Source organism: Ascaphus truei, chromosome 16, assembly GCF_040206685.1.
Source record: "Ascaphus truei isolate aAscTru1 chromosome 16, aAscTru1.hap1, whole genome shotgun sequence".
In the NCBI taxonomy this organism is placed as follows: Eukaryota; Metazoa; Chordata; class Amphibia; order Anura; family Ascaphidae; genus Ascaphus; species Ascaphus truei.
This window is the reverse complement of record NC_134498.1, coordinates 44989211-45002504: the sequence shown is the minus strand read 5'-3', so window position 1 is coordinate 45002504 and position 13294 is coordinate 44989211. Positions and strand designations below refer to the sequence as shown.

General features: G+C 41.4%; 1 protein-coding gene across 5 annotated transcripts in view; it reads left to right on the top strand.

Annotated features, from left to right (window-relative positions):
• The window catches only part of TENM1 (teneurin transmembrane protein 1), a 318544-nt gene extending 305926 nt beyond the window's left edge, over positions 1 to 12618 (top strand). For all 5 annotated transcript variants that reach the window (XM_075573424.1, XM_075573422.1, XM_075573423.1 and 2 more), the window contains 5 exons: positions 1522 to 1757; positions 6239 to 6535; positions 7610 to 9224; positions 9907 to 10049; positions 11228 to 12618. In XM_075573424.1, the coding sequence (XP_075429539.1) occupies positions 1522 to 1757; positions 6239 to 6535; positions 7610 to 9224; positions 9907 to 10049; positions 11228 to 11986 (3050 nt within the window). In that variant the 3' untranslated portion in view covers positions 11987 to 12618. The remainder of the gene's footprint in view (positions 1 to 1521; positions 1758 to 6238; positions 6536 to 7609; positions 9225 to 9906; positions 10050 to 11227) is intronic.
• Positions 12619 to 13294: the final 676 nt, after the last annotated feature.

Genomic DNA, 13294 nt, shown 5'->3' with positions numbered 1-13294 from the left:
TAGCCAACTGCGTTTAACAACCTATGGGGTGGCTGTAGTAGAATAGTGTTATTAAAAAACCCTATGTGATTTTGAGATAAAAATATGTGTAATGACTTTACTACAAAGTGTACATACCAATGTAGTTAAAAAATAATATATCTGGAAAAAAATATGTATAATGAAATGCAAAAAAACCTTGAATGAAATGAAAATTAAAAAATAAAAATAAAAATGAAAAAATGTAAAATAATAATTGTAAAAACTTAATCCAAAAAAGTACTATTTAAAACCTTAAAAAGTCACAGAGTCCTGTTCCAAATGAATGCATCCAGGTATAGGCAGCCCGTTTATAAGGGATCACAACTCCCTAGGAATACCTATGAAAGAAAAAAGACAAAAAAACAGGCGCACACCTAGTGCATTAAAGTTAAAAATAAATTTTATGGAACATATAGAACTAGACAAATGCCCACTCACAAGTAAAGCGTTATTTGAAAGCAGTTATGAGATTGGCCCTCATATGCCAGTGGTGCCGTTCGAGCCTGTAATGGTGTCCTCTCGTGCGCGGTCTCCTTCTACCGGAAGTGACGCTCACCCGGTCTGGTGTCCCGCACAAACGGAAGTCCCTCCAGGAAACCGAGGCTTCTCCTGACTGCCTCTAGCTGCTGCACCGCCAATCAAGCCAAACGGAGTATCCACTGATCTGCTTTGCCGGGCCACCCACAAACTGCGTATCTCTTGATCTGCTCACAGTGGGACAAATGTCTGCTCTGCTTTAGCCACGCCCTACGCGTTTCGTCATGTGATATGACTTCATCAGACCTCTGTCTCTCTCCCCCCTTCTCTGGGGAAAAGCAGTCTCTCTGTGTGATGTCACTTCCTGACTTTTAAAACTCCTGTTGATTAAGGAGTCCAGCCTGATTAGCTGCAGCTGAACTAGCTTCTCTAGGGGAAATTAACTCCCTGTAGGCTGGAAAGCATACTACTGTATCTACAAAACTCCAGCCTATACAGAGACAGTGATTGTATCACAATAAATAAAATAAAAAAATATATATAATATATATATATATATATATATATATACAGTGGTTGACAAATCACCAAAAAATCTACTCGCCACACAAAAAAATCTACTCGCCACCTAGTACCAAACGTGTGCTGCTTGGGCCAATATTTACTCGCCCGGGGGTTAAATCCACTCGCCCGGGGCGAGCAAAAGTATAGGTTTGTCGAACACTGTATATATATATATATATATATATATATATATATATATATATATATATATATATATATATATATATATATATATATATATATATATATGAGAACTTTAGACTTTGCCAATATACGAACCAAAACTTTTTTTACCCCATAATATTTTACAAATCCAAAACAAATCGACTTCCTACACAACACAAATATTTTTTAGAACCAAAATGCCAGTGAAATTGCCCCACTATTAATAGAAATAGATATCAATCTCTGTGTATGGAATGACAAAGCTTTTCATGTTATTGTTTTCATTTCTGGCAGAAAACACCCTGAATACCTATCGGGTCAACCCTGATGGCTCTCTGAGGGTCACCTTTGGCAGCGGCATGGAAATAACCCTTAATGCAGAACCCCACATACTGGCGGGAGTGGTCAGCCCAACCCTCGGAAAATGTAACATCTCCCTACCTGGGGAGCACAGCCCAAACCTTATCGAGTGGCGACAGAGGAAGGAACAGAACAAAGGCAACATCTCGGCATTCGAGAGGCGCTTAAGGGTAAGACTTTGTCTCTTCCAAAGTACCGCCTGCCCGTGAGAACATTGCCTGATCGATCTGATTATTGCACTTTCGTCTTCTGTGCAGAATCAATATAACATTTTTAAAACACAGCACGTTGGTTGGAAGTGAATGGAAATGTTCACCAAAACAGTTTTGGGGGTTCTAGGCTTCAGAATCCCGGTTCTTGCAACTACTTCACACAACCATGGCACCATTATTGTTCTTTCATGGTAACAAACTCAATGGCAGAGATATGTACACCACACAGTATAACCGCTGAGGGACAAAGAAAGCCCTAATAAGAATGTAACTAGGGGTGCTACAGGGAACCATCTCTGTGCCTGCCACTCGCTAGTCATGCTGGTATTATTAAGTCCTTATCATCACTGCTGATTTACAATGGCTCCAGTCCGTGGGATGTACAGTATCAGCTCTGGAGCATAAAGTGCACTATTTTCAATCTTTATTTAGGTAGAGAGCAGCGCTTGCACTGAAGTAGAATGTAAGGGAGTTTTCTTACTTACAAAGATCCTTGCAAACAAAGGGTTTGAATTATTCTCAATAACACAGTGACAGGGAAACTCCAATTAATGGTGCGTTTGTATCCTCAGTTCATTGTTTAGGAAATTGCTTTTTGTTTTGCGGTAGGAAAAAGGTTTTGTATATGATGGCGTTTATTGTTCACCTAATATATATTGGATTTAGTTTTTTTTTAATGTAATTCATTAATTTAGTTTTAACTTCTAGTGACATATTGCATGTAGTACTGTATATAAGAAATTGGAGGGCGAGTGAGAGGGGGGAAATACGTATACATCTTTATAAATTCAGCATTGGCTTCCGTTCTTGAAACCTAATAACAGCGCACGGCCTACGAAACGAAAGTGTTCAAAATAAAAATACTTCCCATCTAAAACACAGTGGGATCTGTTCAACGGGTCCCATGGAATTGAAATGATTTATGGTTTCACCAGGGCTCTTACTGCACAGAAAGGTTACATAAAGCATTAGTCCAGGGGTGGCCAACTCTAGTCCTCAAGGGCCACCAACAGGTCGGGTTTTCAGGGGATCCCTGCTTCAGCACAGGTGCCCTCAGTCGTTGATTCCATCCTCAAGGGCCACCAACCTGTCATGTGTTAAGGATATTCTTGCTTCAGCACAGGTAGCTTAATCTGTGGCTCAGTCTTTGACTTAGCCACTGATTGAGCCACCTGTGCTGAGGCAGAGATATCCTGAAAACCTGACCTGTTGGTGGCCCATGAGGACTGGAGTTGGTCATCCCTGCTTTATAGGGACTGAGCCACTGATTGAGCCACCTGTGCTAAACCTGGGATATCATGAAAACCTGACCTGTTCGTGGCTTGAGGACTACAGTTGGCCACTCCTGGCTTAGCATGACCTTACTGTGGCTAATGACACAGAGTTAATAAATAGTACACATTTACCTGGTGCATACTAATTATGTAACATTGAACAAAACACAAATAGTCAACTTTCTGTCTTTATTAACCCCTCGGCTGCCACAGCGGTCAGAGAAGTAGAAGTGCTTGCCTCCCCTAATGAATGTTTGTGTGCTGTTGGCATCGCGCCTGCAGTTTGGGTTTTTTCTGGTTGTTGATGTAAAATTGTGAAATAACACAGTGTTACTACGTTGCTTAACACCAGTAATACCCGATGTAGTTTCTTACTTTGGAATCGCCACAGTTAGATAGGACAGGGGTCCTCGAATCCAGTTCTCACGCCTTCCCTCCACCCCCAACAGGTCAGGTTTTTAGTCTTCGACTGAGCCTCTGATTGAGCCAACGGTGCTGACGCAGGGACTGATTGAGCCACCTATGCTGAAGCAGGGATTGAGCCATCTGTCCTGAAGCAGGGACTGATTGAGCCACCTGTGCTGAAGCAGGGATATCCTAAAAACCTGACCTGCTGGGAGGGCTTGAGGACTGCAGTTGAGCCCCCCTGCGACAGGACACCCTCACTAGCTCCCAATAAAAACAATATGTGTATTCCAAGATACTTATAGAGGGTTTTAAGTTGAAAAAGTACTCCAAATATCTTAACTAACTGGTACAAGAGGTGTTACATGTCCGAGTGCTTTCACTTCATTGTAACTCCAATTTGTAGCTACTGAAACAGAATGCTCTTTTTCCCGACAACAGCAATATGTGCAAACTCAACATTGTGCTACAGTATAACTGCACTGCTGACATCTGCTCCAAAACTGGGAACATTCTCCAATGAGTGTTTCATTCAATATCACAGATTTTATCTGTATACGTCCTGCGCTTTCAGCATAATACAGATCCGCCATTTCCGCATCTCCTCAGAGGTCAGCGCTCATAATATCACCAATCAGACAGTTTATGATGTAGCTTATTATTTGTAACATAAAAGAGAAAAAGTGTCAGGGATGGATTTACGTCCTCCACGGCTCTTCCTTGTCCTGACCTATCATTTGTATGATAAATGGGACCTGCTGCTTATGCATATATGTGCGTGTATATTAACACATGCTGTTGAGTTGTGCATTTCTTCAAACTGGACGTCCACAGGTGTAATTGGATCATAAATTGTAACCATTCCAGCAGCCGGGATAAAAGGAGACGTTTTTTTTTTTTTTTTACTACTTTTACAAACCAGCATCGTGTCAATTATATGAAAGGGGCAACGCAAAGCATTTAGTAGCAGAATAAAAACCGAGCACGTTTCCAGTTCAATTGCAGTTATTGAGGATGTTTAATCTTTGACAGTCTTTGAATAAAATCGGGGATTACATTTAAATATGTTTTTATATCCTGCTTCAAGAATAGCTTTTCACTGTAGGGCAGAGATAGGTCGGGATCCCTTGTCTGTGGTTTTGTAATGCACCCCATAAACAGAGTCATATATGGGATGAATGCAGTACACATGGGGCTCTTAACTTCAGTCTTCAAGACCGGGTCAGGTTTTCGGGATATCCTTGTTTACGCACAGGTGGCTCAGCCAATGACTGCACCACCTGTGCTGAAGCAGGGACTGATTGAGCCACCTGTGCTCAAGCAGCGATACCCTGAAAACCTGACCTGTTGGGGGGGGGGGGGTCTTGAGGACTGGAGTTGAGAACCCCTGCAGTGCACTCTTTCCTGTCTTTTTCACACCTCGATGTCTCGCCCACCCTTTAAAGCCCCTGTTCAATATCCTGTAAAGCTATCTTTCCTGTGCTGGGGAAGGTTTTAGTCCCATACTTTTGAATGGAGCTGAATGCTTCTCAAGCATTGGGCAAGACGTCTTCACAACATATTATATAGTGTCCACAGTCATATATTAAGACCCATCTATTCGAATAATCATTTGTATCACTTGGGACACTAAGAATACCACCCTCTTCGATTTTAAGGAGTCTCTTCTCTTTGTCTCATGCTCCTATACCGGTCGTCTTTTGCCTTGACCCACATTTTATTCTGTATGCTAATACAATATATCACTGCCTATAAAACAATACAATTTATTTTGATTATTGTTTCTAAATAAACTATCTAACAACCTTGAAGAAGGTTGTCTGTGTTGAACCGAAATGTTGGATGAATAAAGACTAACCACTTGGCCACTATTTTGGAGTGTTTCTCTTCTTGTAAATAAACTATGAAATATGGATCCTGCATACTAAACAGCTGTTGTATCCATCTATAGTTAAAGGAGCAGGCGATCCCCCCCAAAAAATCTTCCCCCACCCGCCCAGGTGGGAAGCAGGGAGTCTCCGGAGCTGAACCGCGTTAATTTCAGCTCAGGGGACCCCCTGCTCACAGAGACACTTACCTCCGTAGTTGGTGCCAGTAACCGCTCCGCAGGTAAGTGTCCCAGTCACATGGGACAATAAGAAGCTACAAGGCGTCACTGCTTCCTTTTTGGCAATCCGACATATTGATAGCCCCACACCACCCAACCAGAGCTGCTAACGGCGCCCCCTACGGAGGTAAGTATCTCTGGAAGCAGGGAGTCCCCAGAGCTGAAATTAACCCATTTCAGCTCCGGAGACCCCCTGCTTCAATCCTATTACTATATAAGAAAAGAAAGAAAAAGGAATTCAGGATTACTGCTTAAAGCTGCAGTTCAGTCTTTTTTTTTTTATTTATTTTTTTTTATTTATTTTTTTACTTCCAATAGTTTCAGTTGTGCAATCTCTAATTACCTAAAGAACTGCATAGCTGCCGGTCAATTCGTTCTCCGTCTATTGATCGGCAAAGTTTGGCGACATCTTTAAATATGGGGAATGTAAATCGTTGCTATAGGAACAAGCATGCTTGTTAAAATAGAATACAAGAAAATTGGTCTTTCAAAGTTGTTGTTTTTAAAACAGAAAATGCTAAAAGTATTTTTTCTTACTACAGAACTGATTTATTAAAAAAAAAACACATGCAGGATATTGCCTGAACTGCAGCTTTAAGTGAAAGTCTTTTTATACAGTATATCAATTTACATGTTACATTTTTCATTTTTAGGCTCACAACAGAAACTTGCTGTCCATTGATTTTGATCACGTCACCAGAACAGGAAAGATCTATGATGACCACCGAAAATTCACTCTTCGGATACTCTACGATAAAACCGGACATCCAATTCAGTGGTCACCAAGCAGCAAGTATCATGATGTTAATATCACGTACTCACCGTCTGGACTCGTTACCTACATCCAACGGGGAACGTGGACTGAAAAAATGGAGTACGACCAAAACGGAAAGATTGTTTCCCGAACTTGGGCAGATGGTAAAATATGGAGTTTCTCTTACTTGGAAAAGGTAACTTGTTAGCCATCCATTAGAGAGTTTTAAAATGATATTGTATATTGAAAGAAACAGAGCTAAGAGCAAGCGCATGTGGTGTATCGACTTATTTAACTAAATAGCATTTTTCTAGTGAATAATGGAGTGTGTGGAAAATTACCATGTTGTAAATTATAAATGTCTTCGAAGTATTTAATGCCTTTGTTATGTATAATAGTATAGCATTGCAGAAAATTATTAGCAGTAGTAACAAATAATACTCAGTCAATTCCCATTCACACGCGTAATAATACGCATAAAAACAAACCAACATGACAAATACACCTTATTTATTTATTATTCTTTTGGGATAACGGTGTCTTTCATCTCAGACCCCTCACTATAAATGAGGCATGTTATCACTAAAACATATGAGGGGAATTGGGACATAAACATCATGTACAACAGGAATCAGAAACTAGTTCATCAAAGGGGTCAGATCAGAAAATTCAGGAATAGAAGGGCCACAAGCTTATTGTTATGTCATTTATGATACATTTAATGACTTGAAAATTGTAATATTTCAATATTTTGCCAGCATATAAAACATCTTTACCGTATACTATATATATTTATATTACCTTAACTTACAAGGGAGTTTTAGTGTGAACTTTGTTCCTAATGTTATACTAGTTGCTGGGACAGCTAAGGGTCACATCAAAGTCCTTCATGGGCAGCATTTGGCCTGTCGGGCGCCAGATAAAGAGCCCTTATGTACAATATGTGGCACTACTAGAGTAAGGTTCCCTTCAGATTTTTAACCAAAAACTAAAGATCTATTTGCTCTTAATATATTACAAGGACAGACGTGTGACATTTTCGCTGAAGTTTTGTGAAGAAAGATTGTCAAGCGACCCACACAACAAATGTCACCACGCATTAAAAGTCCATACGCAAGGTTATGTGGTCCTCTATAGACTACCAGTTTCTCTAAAGTCTACTAAATGTTGGTGAAATTGACAAGATGTTGAGCAATGAGAGCTGATACAAAGAAGTGAAGCCTATTTCATATAAATGTTGATCCTCTGTCTTGGTGTTATTTCTTTTCAGGCTATAAACCTTCTTTTGCACAGCCAACGACGTTACATCTTTGAATATGACCATTCGGACTACCTTTCTTCAGTAACCATGCCCAACATGATGCGCCATGGTTTGCAAACCATGCTCTCTGTCGGGTATTACCGCAATATTTATAGCCCCCCAGACAGCAGTGGCTCTTTCATCCAAGATTTCACTGGAGATGGACGACTCCTACAGACCTTATATCTCGGAACAGGACGTAGGGTCCTATACAAATATACCAAACAATCGCGACTGTCCGAGATTCTCTATGACACGACCCAGGTCACATTTACCTATGAGGAATCTTCTGGAGTTATTAAAACAATACATCTAATGCAGGAAGGCTTCATCTGTACTATCAGATACAGACAGACAGGTCCCCTTATTGGACGACAGATCTTCAGATTCAGTGAAGATGGTCTTGTGAATGCCAGGTTTGACTACAGCTATAATAACTTCAGGGTTACCAGCATGCAAGCCATGATAAATGAGACCCCTCTTCCAATAGACCTGTACCGGTACGTTGATGTCTCCGGAAGGACTGAACAGTTTGGAAAATTCAGCGTAATCAATTACGATTTAAACCAAGTCATCACAACCACAATGATGAAACACACCAAGATCTTTAGTGCCAGTGGTCAAGTCATTGAAGTGCAGTACGAAATACTGAAGGCTATTGCTTATTGGATGACTATCCAGTACGATAATATGGGCCGGATGATCATATGCGACATACGAGTAGGGGTAGATGCTAATATAACGAGATATTTTTATGAATATGACGCTGATGGCCAACTTCAGACTGTGTCCGTTAATGAGAAACCCCAGTGGCGTTACAGTTACGACCTGAACGGAAACATCAACCTCCTTAGCCATGGCAACAGTGCCCGTCTAACCCCCTTGAGATACGATCTTGGAGATCGCATTACTAGACTGGGAGAAATTCAGTATAAAATGGATGATGATGGATTCCTCAGACAAAGGGGCAATGACATATTTGAATACAACTCCAATGGTCTTTTGAGCAAGGCTTATAACAAAGTTTCTGGTTGGAGTGTACATTACCGATACGACGGACTAGGGCGACGTGTTCAACTTGCAAGCAAGTCAAATAAGGAATCGCACATGCAGTTCTTTTATGCAGATCTGGCCAACCCAATAAGAGTTACCCATTTGTACAATCACACCAGCTCGGAGATAACATCCCTTTACTATGACCTTCAAGGCCATCTTATTGCCATGGAACTGAGCAGTGGTGAGGAATATTACGTTGCCTGCGACAACATAGGAACGCCTCTGGCTGTTTTCAGCAGCCGGGGTCAAGTAATAAAGGAAATTCTATACACACCATATGGAGACATCTACCAAGACACCAACCCAGATTTTGAGGTCATCATTGGATTTTACGGAGGACTGTATGATTCTCTGACTAGGCTTGTGCACCTCGGTCAAAGAGACTATGATGTTGTCGCTGGCCGATGGGCCACCCCAAACCACAACATATGGAATAAACTAAACACCAACCTCAAACCTTTTAACCTGTACTCTTTTGAAAACAACTATCCAGTTGGTAGGACACAAGATGTGGCGCAGTACACCACAGGTAAAGCTTATGCTATTGTCTAGACCACTGGTAGTCCACTCCAATCCTCAAGAGCTACCAACAGATCAGGTTTTCAGGATATCCCTGCTTCAGCACAGCTCAGTCAGTTGGTCAATCGTTGACTGGTCAACTCCAGTCCTCAAGGGCCACCAACATGTAAGATTTTTAGGATATCCCTGCTTCAGCACAGCTGGCTCAATCAGTGGCTCAGTCAAAGACTGAGACACTGATTGAGCCACCTGTCCTGAAGCAGGGATATCCTGAAAACCTGACCTGTTGGTAGCTCTTGAGGACTGGAGTTGACCACCCCTGGTCTAGACTCCTTTTACATTTTTACTGAAATGTTGCTTTTAAAAAGGCAAAAGACCAAAGGTAACTCATTATCTTATTCTAAAGTGCCAGGCAATTGAAGGAATTGTACTCATAGCACAGAGATGACCTGCAGTATACCCAAACTTAGGTACTATATAAAGATCTTTGCCTTCCTACGTAAGTGCTGAAATGCTTACACAGATTTTTACAATGGTCCAAGTAATATCCCGCCCTGCAAACTTTTAGCTGCTCCTTTTTATTTTCCTTAGTCTATTTCTGGAGCAGATGCTGCCAGTACCAAACCCAGGTCTCCTTCTTTTGTGTGCCGTCTAACCAGCCATATCTTGCTTCTTCTGTTCTTACTGATTAGATATTGGGAGTTGGCTGGAGCTGTTTGGATTTCAGCTGCACAACGTGCTGCCCGGGTTTCCAAAGCCAGAGACCAAGGGGTTTGAATCAACGTACGAGTTATTACAGCTCCAAACCAAAACTCAGGAGTGGGATCCCGGAAAGGTTGGTATACGTGGTGGGATTACCAATTTATATTCAAAAGTTATAGTGAGGTTTTAAAAGAGGACACTAAGCCCTTATCTGGCGGCCTTGGACATTTTGGTCGCGGCCGCTTTGCCGCGATCAAATGACCACCGGTGCTTCGCTGAGACTCTCTTTGCCACCAGAAGCATGCCCCCGTCAGCCGCTAAGGTAAGTAAACCCTATAAACTAATACCGCCTGCCCTAAGTCCTTACCCTAATAAAACCCCATACACTAAGCTCTTACCCTAAAACCCCATACGCTAAGCCCTTACCATAAAACTCCTACCCTAACCACTAAAACCCCTTAAATTAACCCCCTACCCTAAATAGTAATAAAGCTTACCTTAGAAGCGGCCAGTGGTGGGGGTTCCAGCGGTGAATTGGCTGGGGTGGATGCTCCGTCTGCGGCAAAATGTCGGCGGCAATTTGGTCGCGGCAAAACAGCCGTTTCCAAATGTCCCATTCCATTATCCGGGATATGACCTTTTATAAAATGATATTGTACAATGTACTCAGATTTCAGAATCAGAATTTGATTTGGCTGAAGGTTTTTCGTCTTCCTCAGAGGTGCCCAGTAATTCGCTGTAACTTGTAGCGCATGTGACCATTGGTTATTTAAATTGCTTAAATGGGGGAACCAGAATGGATTGTCCATGGACCATTAAAGAGTTCCTGTCACTTTCCTTTGGTTTAGTCCACCCAAGACTGCCACCCAGCCAGCAACTAAGGGGTTGATTCAATATACTCAGAAGAGGCCAACCGCACTGCAATCAGATGAAAACTGCCATTAACTTGAATGACACTTTTTCGGGCAATTGCAGTGTTACAATTATAATAACAAGCTCCTAAGTATTCTATGCATTGCAATATAGTAAATTATATTTTTGAACAAATGCTGCAATGATAGAGCTGTCCCGGTTATATCAACTTTGAAGCAGAGTATTGTTGTTGATTTTGCCTTTTAACGTGTTGGTTTTTACATACTGTATCTAGGGAATTACATTTGTATTTAGTCCCCTGTAATACTTTAAGAATTGGAAAGAAATGTTAAAAGCGAAGAATGTATATCCGGTTTCTTTGCTTTTTACTGTTTCCGTTTAAAAATAATATTTTTGGGGGTGTCGCTTATTTAAAAATGTTTATTTATTTACTTTTAGACCATCCTTGGTATTCAGTGTGAGCTACAGAAGCAGCTGCGAAACTTCATTTCGTTGGATCAGCTTCCCATGGCCCCTAAACATACAGAGGGGAGATGTCTTGGAAGTGGGAAACATCCCAGGTTTGCAGCTGTTCCATCTGTGTTTGGAAAAGGCATCAAGTTTGCCATTAAAGAGGGAATCGTGACAGCTGATATCATTGGCGTCGCCAACGAAGACAGTCGTCGCATCGCGGCCATCCTGAACAATGCGCACTACCTGGAAAACCTTCATTTTACTATCGAAAGCCGGGATACTCACTACTTCATTAAGTTGGGTTCTTTGGAAGAAGACTTGTCTGCCATTGGCAACACCGGCGGTGGGCGTATTCTGGAAAACGGAGTCAACGTCACTGTGTCCCAGATGACTTCGGTGGTGAGTGGGAGGACTAGAAGGTTTGCAGACATCCAACTCCAACATGGCGCCTTGTGCTTTAATGTCCGTTATGGAACAACCATAGAAGAGGAGAAAAACCATGTCCTAGAATTAGCCAGGCAGAGAGCAGTGGCTCACGCTTGGACTAAGGAGCAGAAGCGGCTGCAGGAAGGTGAAGAAGGCATAAGAGTGTGGACAGAGGGAGAGAAGCAACAGCTTTTAAATACAGGGAAAGTACAAGGCTATGATGGATATTTTGTTCTTTCCGTGGAGCAGTATCTAGAACTTTCTGATAGTGCCAACAACATTCACTTTATGAGACAGAGCGAAATAGGCAGGAGGTAACAAACAAACAAAAAAACTCTTTGCCTTTGCGTCACCAAAGACTGCCTGTTTTTAAACATAAAATTGTTTATTGTATTGATTTTCTAGATCAGATCTCTGTATATGTAAATATAAAGAAAACATATCCAACTGCCTTTAAATGTGACAAAAGATGGTATTTTAATATTGTTAGTTTGAACAATTTCATCCTTTCGGCCCTAGAGGGGCCTTTAGCACAATGATGAGCAAAGTGTTGAAGGCCTCTCGAGCACCCACGGGATTACAAATGACAGTGAAGCTTCTGAGTTCTTGTGTGGCGGTATTCAACATTTTCGCTTGCATATTAACCTCTACAAAGTTGCCACTCTTTTCTAGAGCTTATGTGATGATATAGCGTCTAGACAAAAAAATCTACCTAAAGAGTATTAGTAAGTATATGATGAAACAAATATATGTGAAGTTAAAATCTTGTCATCTTTTTTTTTTTTTTTCAGAATTGAACATACTTTCAAAATAAAAAATAAACAATTGTGAGTCATGTATAACTATTGGGCCCGAAACATCACCAATTGCTCCAGACATCAAGCAGAGACGGTCTTTGAGGATATAGTAATAGAAGAGTGATAATTTACGTAACAGTAGTAACAGAGGAGGGAGAGGGAGTAGGGGGTATGAAACCTTTAATGGGACCAACAAGTAGTTGATATGTTACAAGCTTTCCAACCTCTCTGGGTCCTTCATCAGGTCCGACCCACTACCCAGAGAGGTTGGAAAGCTTGTAACATATCATCTACTTGTTGGTCCCATAAAAGGTACCCTACCCCCTAGTCCCTCTCCCTCCTTTGTTACTACATGGAAGAAAGGACCAGCACGGCCCCCCACCCGTCTTTGCAGAACAATAATAAGAACTGATCTTTGAGATAATTACCGGCAGTACGAGATTTGTAAGGGCAGCCAAAGTGCTTTGAGATCAGTTGTTCTGCCTCTTGGAAACATACACCTTTTTTCCTGATGCAAACCTTCACCATACCCTTTATGCCACCTATTTTAGTCCTGGTCGATTTCTGCATTTAGTTGTATTTTTCTGTCCTGCCCCCCTTCCCCCCACCCCAACCCCCCCCAAAAAATCGTGGCTGCTGCTGCTGTACCTATCAACAGGTACTAGGTAAAATCAAATGTCTATTTTTTTTTTTACTTTTAGGGGGAAAAAAAAGAATGAAAAATTATTTTGAAAATGTTCACGTTTGACAAAGCAATTCCCTACTAAACTATTACAGCAGCATGGTTACTTAAGCAGGTACTATGAGATAAGTGTGTAAGGGGCAGTAT